Source organism: Sinohyriopsis cumingii, chromosome 3 (assembly GCF_028554795.1).
Source record: "Sinohyriopsis cumingii isolate HCF-2022 chromosome 3, ASM2855479v2, whole genome shotgun sequence".
Classification (NCBI taxonomy): Eukaryota; Metazoa; Mollusca; class Bivalvia; order Unionida; family Unionidae; genus Sinohyriopsis; species Sinohyriopsis cumingii.
This window is the reverse complement of record NC_142963.1, coordinates 107,584,767-107,592,689: the sequence shown is the minus strand read 5'-3', so window position 1 is coordinate 107,592,689 and position 7,923 is coordinate 107,584,767. Positions and strand designations below refer to the sequence as shown.

The 7,923-nt window shown below is 39.7% G+C and overlaps 1 protein-coding gene across 1 annotated transcript; it reads left to right on the top strand.

Moving 5' to 3' along the window:
• Nucleotides 1-2,129: 2,129 nt before the first annotated feature.
• Nucleotides 2,130-2,720, top strand: LOC149803501 (protein CFDP2-like). The gene has a single exon (XM_089953938.1). It carries the CDS (start codon nt 2,130-2,132, stop codon nt 2,718-2,720), a length of 591 nt encoding a protein of 196 aa, XP_089810064.1.
• Nucleotides 2,721-7,923: the final 5,203 nt, after the last annotated feature.

The following is a 7,923-nucleotide window of genomic DNA, read 5'->3' as shown; positions in this document are numbered from 1 at the left end:
TGATATAACCATGCATTGTACATATTTGTCTATACATTCTAAACATTGATCATCCATGGTGATAGATCCATATATCAATCATATTTGTTGATAAGTTACACACGTTGAGTTTTCATTTCATCACTCTTTATAGTTACATGTTATGATCAGTTCTATTTAGGAACGAGATCTTCTTTCCTTTATTCGTTGTTGAGCTGTGTGCGCATTATTCTATTAAGTCCATTGATGGAATTTATGCGCACGAGTATGGTGTCAGATTCATTCCACGTTCAGTTATATTATAAATAAACATTTCATTCACGAAACTGCTTTCATTGTCTTCGCTAGATCTAATCCCATCATGGCTTCAATCAGTTACAGTCGTATGCGACCAATTAACATGGAAATCCTCAGCAGCTGGGTTTGTTTTTAACCCAACTTCGCACTTCCAAGTCTTCCCCTCGAATCAAGTTGTCCGCTACGTTTGATTATTGTTATTAGATTAGTTAGTCACTAACGGAATTTGTCTTTAACTTTGTACTTCCAAGTATTGTAGCACCCCAGCTCATCACCAATGTTCATCCGAGTCTTATTTTTATCTAACGCGCGCTTTTTCTTCTCAGATCCGCATTTTAACAAATCATTTTTTTTTTAAAGCGTACGTCCCACTCTTTATTTCCCCTCGAATCAATTTGTCCGACACGTGCGATTATTGTTATTAGATTAGTTAGCCACTATCGGACTTTGTCGAATGCTCCACATCACTACTTTTGGAGCACTTCCGACAACGAACGGAATCACGAACCACATCGGGACCGAATTAAGAGGTCTCTTAATTCAAAACCGAATATCTGAAAGTCTTTTAAACCCAACAGCTTGAATATTTCAAAGACCGATTTTTTGTTTTTTTAAACAAATCATTTCCTTTCGTTCCAAATTTTAGCTAGACTGGAATAACAGTGAGATTTATGTAACACGGCATCATTAAGGCTTTAAACATATCATTAACTTCGACACAAAGCAGTGTACTATCTATCTCTCTCTCTCTCTCTCTCTCTCTCTCTCTCTCTCTCTCTCTCTCTCTCTATATATATATATATATATATATATATATATATATATATATATATATATATATATATATAAATGCTATTTATCACATAGTCGGTACACTTTGCCTAGGGTGCGTGCAGTTTACTATTTTTTATATTATAACGTGAACATACCACTTTATGTGATTCTGATGGGTCCAAATAAGCCCATGAAATTATTGTGCAATATTCTCTTTACTGATCGTCTGCGATCTTGGGATTCTTTTAACCCCACCTTCTGGAATGTTTTGTTTTCAATTAACATTTTGGAACCCATTTTTAGATTCGACTCACCAATGGAATTGGGGTAAAATAATCTCGTCTCTCTGAATGTGGACATTTTACCATCACAGTGGCTTGTTATATCATGTATAACATATAATAACATGAAAAATGGCTAAAACCCCAGGATAAGAACAGTAACAACACCAAGTAAAACTAAGGGTATTGCTCAGTTGATGGCGGTTGTGTGTGGGGGGGGGGGGGGGCGGCGGCGGTATTCCTGTAGTACGGAAGCTACCCCATATACAAGCGTGGTATAAATGTAACTAACAGAAGTAGATAAATTCACCAATGTTAACAGAAGAATGTAGACATAAACCAGTCTCCAATCTGACAGAAGTTTATCCAACCACTGAATATTTACGCGGTAAATATGTGATGCAATTCCGACTCAGAACGAAACCTGTAGTCTACTATTTCAAATCAATTATTGCAAATATCGGGTCACAAATACAATGCATTAAATATGGGAATTTCTGCATCCAGTAAACCTTCTTTCACATGAATATCGCAACAATGTAACGTTGAGTGTGATAGTGACACTTTAGGTTACGTAAACATGTACTCGAAAGGGTACTGCATCAAACAATGCGACATCACGCGTATTTGACAGTCTGTTTTGAAAATGATTTTGTGTGTGTCAAATTTACAGTTTATTCAAAAGAACGCTTGTTCTTTGATGTATAGTTTGTAAGAAAAGTACTTTTAACGTTAATACTAGTTCAGCTTTGTTTGGGACAAGCAGTGAGCGAGTTTAATCACTACAACTTGACCCTCATGGGTGTAACAGAATCACGATGGACTGGTGCCGGCAAGCAGAAGTTGAACTCCGGAGAAGTCATCATCTGGTCCGGAAGGAAGGACAATGACCACCGGGAGGGGGTCGCCATCATTATCAGCAAGAACAAGACCAATACCGTTCTACAGTGGAAGCCAGTGAACGAGCGCCTGCTGTACGTCAGGATGAACTCCAAGTACGCCAAGCAGCCTGTTGTTGTGGCCTATGCACCAATAGACGACGCGGAAGAAGAGGACAAAGACACCTTCTACGACGCTCTTCAAGCCGTTTTAGAGGACGTCCCTCGACATGACGTGCTGTTGCTACTTGGCGACTTCAACGCTAGGGTCGGCTGCGACAATAAAGACAGAGAGAGGACCATGGGGAGCCATGGAGTAGGTGTGATGACCGACAACGGGGAAAGACTGGTCAACTTATGTGAAGAAAATGACTTGGTCATAGGAGGGACCCTGCTCGAACACAAGGACATCCACAAGCTCACATGGACGTCACCATACGGCAGAACTCAGAACCAGATCGACCACATCATCATCAACGGCCGATGGAAACACTCCCTGCAGGACGTGTGAGTGATGCGGCACGCTGACATCGGCAGCGACCATAGTCTTCTGGTGGCCAAGGTGACTTTGAAGCTTAGGAAAGTTAGGATAGGGGTCTCCAGGAATCAGTGCTTCGATGTGGCCAAGCTGAAAGATCCAAAAGAGAAGGAAGAATTTAGGCTGGCCCTAAGGAATATGTTTAGTGTTCTAGAAGATGAGACAGCGCTGACCATTGACAATTTCAACAGAGTAATGAAGGAAGCAGGAGAAGTAGTTTTAGGTTATAGGAATGTAAGAAGACAGAGTGGATATCAGGAGAGACGTGGACTCGCATAGACGAGAGAAGACAGATTAAGAAGAGACTTTTGGATTCCAAGTCACCAAGACTGAAAGAGAGAATTTCGAAGGAGTATAGAGGAAAAGACAAGGAGGTGAAGAAATCAGCAAGGGGAGACAGGAGAGAATACACAGAGAGACTGGCAAAGGAGGCGGAGGCAGCAGCAGAGAAGAAAGACATGAAGACGGTGTACCAGAACACCAAGAAGCTGAAGGGCGACTATGGCCAGCACCACGACCTTCCAGTGAGAGATGAAGATGGAACTCATGTCACAGTGGAGGAGGAGAAGCTGAAGAGATGGAAGCAACACTTTGAGTCCATGCTGAATCGCCCAGACCCACCAGTACTCGCTGACATTCCTGAAGCAGAGGAGGACCTTGACATCAACTTCGATGACATCACTGTTGATGAGGTCAAGCAGGCCATCCACAAGCTGAAGAATGGGAAGGCACCTGGCGATGATGGAGTATGTCCCGAGATGCTGAAGGCAGAAGACACAAAGACACCACAGTTTCTTTGCCAGAGTCTCCAAAAGATCTGGGATAGTGAAAAAGCACCGAATGACTGGAAGACAGGAATCATCGTCAAACTTCCCAAGAAAGGAGATCTGGGGAACTGCAACAACTGGCGAGGAATCACCTTACTATCCATCTCCAGTAAGATTTTCAGTCGCATCATTCTCCAACGCATCACAACAGCTGTGGACGGCATCCTACGCCAGGAACAGGCAGGCTTTAGGAAGGGCAAATCCTGCGTCGACCACATCTTCGTTCTGAGACAGATCCTTGAGCAGTCCCATGAGTGGAATGGATCCCTTTATGTGGTCTTTGTAGACTTTGAGAAGGCCTTCGACAGCCTGCACCGAGCCTCTCTGTGGAAGATCCTACGACACTACGGCATCCCCCAGAAACTTGTCAACGTCCTCAGGTCCCTGTACGAGAACTTTGAGTGCAGAGTCATCCACAGCAACCTACTCACTGAACCATTCAAGGTGGAAAACGGAGTGAAGTAAGGATGCATTCTCTCGCCGATCCTCTTCTCACTGTCCATTGACTGGATCATGCGCCGCACCACAGAGGGCAGGAGGCAAGGAATACAGTGGACGCTGACCTCAATGCTGAATGACCTGGATTATGCCGACGACATCGAGTTGCAAGCAGACACCAGGATATCCAACAGAAGAAACAACAGTTGGTACAGACAGCAAGCACCATAGGTCTTCGAGTAAACAAAGGGAAGGCACAAGTCTTGAGGAAGAACACTAGAGTGGGCGACCCAATCACCATCAACGACCAGCCACTGCAAGAAGTAGACTAATTCACGTACCTGGGCAGCAAGGTCGCCACGGATGGAGATTGCACAAGGGAAGTCACCACAAGAATCAGCAAGGCCAACCAGGCTTTCCCAATGCTGAAGCCCATCTGGAGGACAACAAACCTCAGCGCCCACACGAAGATCCGTATCTTCAAGAGCAACGTGCTGAGCGTCCTTTTGTACCGGTCAGAGAGTTGGAAGACCACTACTAACATAGAACGCAAGCTCGAAGTCTTTCAGACGAAGTGCCTGCGACGGATCATGAGGATCGAATATTACCGTATTCATTTACATGCTACTACATGTTCGATTACTATTGCATGAAATTCACAAATTGTAACTCACAGCAATCCTTAAACTACAAGATTATTAAAACATTACAAAATCAGATATAATTAGGTAAGTATCGTTAACTCACGATGATCTGTTTCGTCCTAGCCAACAAAGGAAGCTATTTCATATAACCCTATGAAATCCTACACATATGAACATTTGGGTCGCATGCAATCAATTCTACCAATGGACTAATAACTGTAAGAATAAAAGGTAAACTGCATAGCAATTCTAACATCAACACTTTTCATGAAATTGAATCAAATAAATTACATAATAATTCTAGCATCAACACTTTCCGTGAAATTTAATAAAATAAAATTGCATAACAACTCTAGCATCAACACATTTCCATGAAATTGAATAAACGATACATAATATGTAAACCTAGTCATAGCAAAAACACCTGTATAAAACAAACAATCAAATAATATAATATTACGTGAAACTAAAATTGCGTACGTTATTGCTGTTCTCTTTCAGAACTTGTGCGTCCAAGCACTACACCCTGTCTTTCTTTTTACAAGACGGCCTCCTGGTCCCTTTCTTGTTTAACGAGGAAAGCACTTTTTCCACGGCATCGAGACTCTTTCCTCTTTCATGAGATTTTCTGATTGCTCTAAAGTGTACGCCTTAATTTATTCTCCCCAATCGTAGGCAGCGGTCCCTAATTTTTCCCAAAGAAATAATTCCTTTCATCAGGCTTGGACAGCTCAGAATATGTGAACGACCGTGCGCAACAATTTCCCTTTGAAAAAAATGATAAGTGGACATAAGTTCCTACCAAGCGGTTAGGGTTGGTAGCTCAAATGTTTACTTACTAAAGACCGTGTTAAGATGCCCCGGTCAATTTCAATGAGTTGGAATGCTGCCCCTTTGAAGTTTACGCTGACATTGGGGGGGGGGGGGGAGATTAACGAAGAAAGGTTGAAGTGACCCATCACAAAGACTTTTCTGGCTTACATGCGATAACATTTTAAAGCTCAATGCATTCAACTTGAAAGCTTACTGCAATTCAAAATTCGACACTTCACACCAAATAAATATTATATACATAGTTACTATGTCAACTGTATGTAATAAATTATATATATATATATATATATATATATATATATATATATATATATATATATATATATATACTATGCCAAATGTTTGTAATAAATACTATATACATAGTTATTATGTCAATTGTGCGTAACGAATACTATAATACCTAGTTATCATGTCAATTGTACGTAATATATACTATATACATAGTTACCACGTCAATTGTACGTAATAAATACTCTGCACATCAATATTAAAATAAAATCGGTAAGGGTATTTCTAGATTGCTTGGCGATCAAATTATTATGACCAAAAACAAACTTAACACGGATGGATGTATGTGCGGTGTGCGAGACAGTCCACCAGTGTTCGGCGTGTTGATCAATTGTGTGAAGATGCTTTTTGTCACATCTATAGCGGATTCTGGTGTAAGCAGGCAAGATAAGAGTTTGTACATACATATTTACCTTGGACATGAACTAATACACGAAAATATAAAATCCTTGATAGAAACCCTTTAATGAAATCCAGTTTTAATAACTTTTATAGTCTCTTTAATGAGATATGTATGTTTGATTATTAAATTAATTTGAGGCTTACCGACGCCATGTTTCCAGAAACCGATTTCGCAGACAGGTAAAAGACGTACAAAAAGTTAAATACAACATTCATGCTGGAATCAAACTTAATAAAAATGTAATTTTTTTGTGTGTAAATGACACTTAAATTAAGACATACAGACATAAAAAAATTGGTTTTTCACAGTGAAATTCTTTGAAAATAGTTTTGTTAATCAAAACTGCATGCATATACTTCTGAGTAGCCACATTCCTTGATAAGACGGAATCAATTATTATTCTTGAAGCGTTTAAATTTCTCTATTTACTATGCTTTCACCTAACGCCGAGGGCTGTTGTTGATCAAGAAGCAGGCAGTGTCAGCCAATTGTAATCGACACCCTTAATATAAACAAAAGTCAGACTCTTGTCAGAATTATGCATTTTGTTTAAACCTTATATAACAGGAAATCAACTGGACCAGATAATCAAAGAATGCTGCAGTAAGCATTTCTGCGAACGTTTGTGAAGAAAGCAGTCGGTTAGATAATCGTTCAAATATTGAACACACTACCCGCAATAAGTTCGAAATTCATCAAATCTGTTTTACATATTCCTCAACAGAAGAGTAAAAAAATGTTGATCCTTGCCTTGAAAACAAAGTACTGTAGAAAGAAAATAGACAATTTTAAACTTGACTAAAACTATATTATATTTTTATTCTACAAATCTGCCCCTTCCAAATTCAAGAAAAGGAAGCTTTTCATACAAGTACAAGTTATATACACGAGATACGCTGGGTTCAGATTAACATGAAAAATAAACAAATTTCAGAAAGAAGACATTATGTTAAAAGTTCTTAGAAGAAATCCCATACAAATCTTCTTGGCACAACGAGAGCTAGTTCTGCTAAGGGTATGGTCATTATTCCGTATAACTGTATTGATGAGAGAGAAAACAAGTTTCTGCCAAGTGTTGTGGAATCCCACTGCAATTTCTCAGCTGTGTTTTCCATATACATATACAATATGTGCTATACACGTAATATACACGATGCCTGAAAAATCAAGTTTTTTTTCACTTCAGTAGTGAAAATAGTTTTTTTAAGTATGTCAGGAAAATATATTAGAATATGCAGAGGTGGTGCGCATCTCTTTGCGATAACTTGCTTCTAATTAAAGTCGTTTTTTCATACTGAGTAGGGGCATTATTCTGTGATCTCAATGTAAAGAATTGGTACATTTGCCCCACGAGCAGCGCACGTAGCTCTGAGTGATCCAAGATCAGTCAGGACTTCTTCGTCGAATGTTTCCTAACGCCTGCTAATGTTGACTTATCTACGGAAATTCGTTTCCACATATTTTCCTGACACAAACCTATATTGTATATATTACTTGTATACCATACTTATGCCCACAACCACCCACACACCTCCAAACTTTGTATTTGTCTTCCTCTGTACTGGAAATAGTTTTGAATGTGCAAGCAATATTGCACGTATAGAAAATCATGGTGGGAGACCACGTGTCCTGGCAGTAATCAATCCCTCATATGGATAAATTAGTTTTCTCAAAATTGGGTAGGTACTAAACTGAAGATTACGAATGAAACGTAATTTTGTTGACGCAAGTTCTAAACT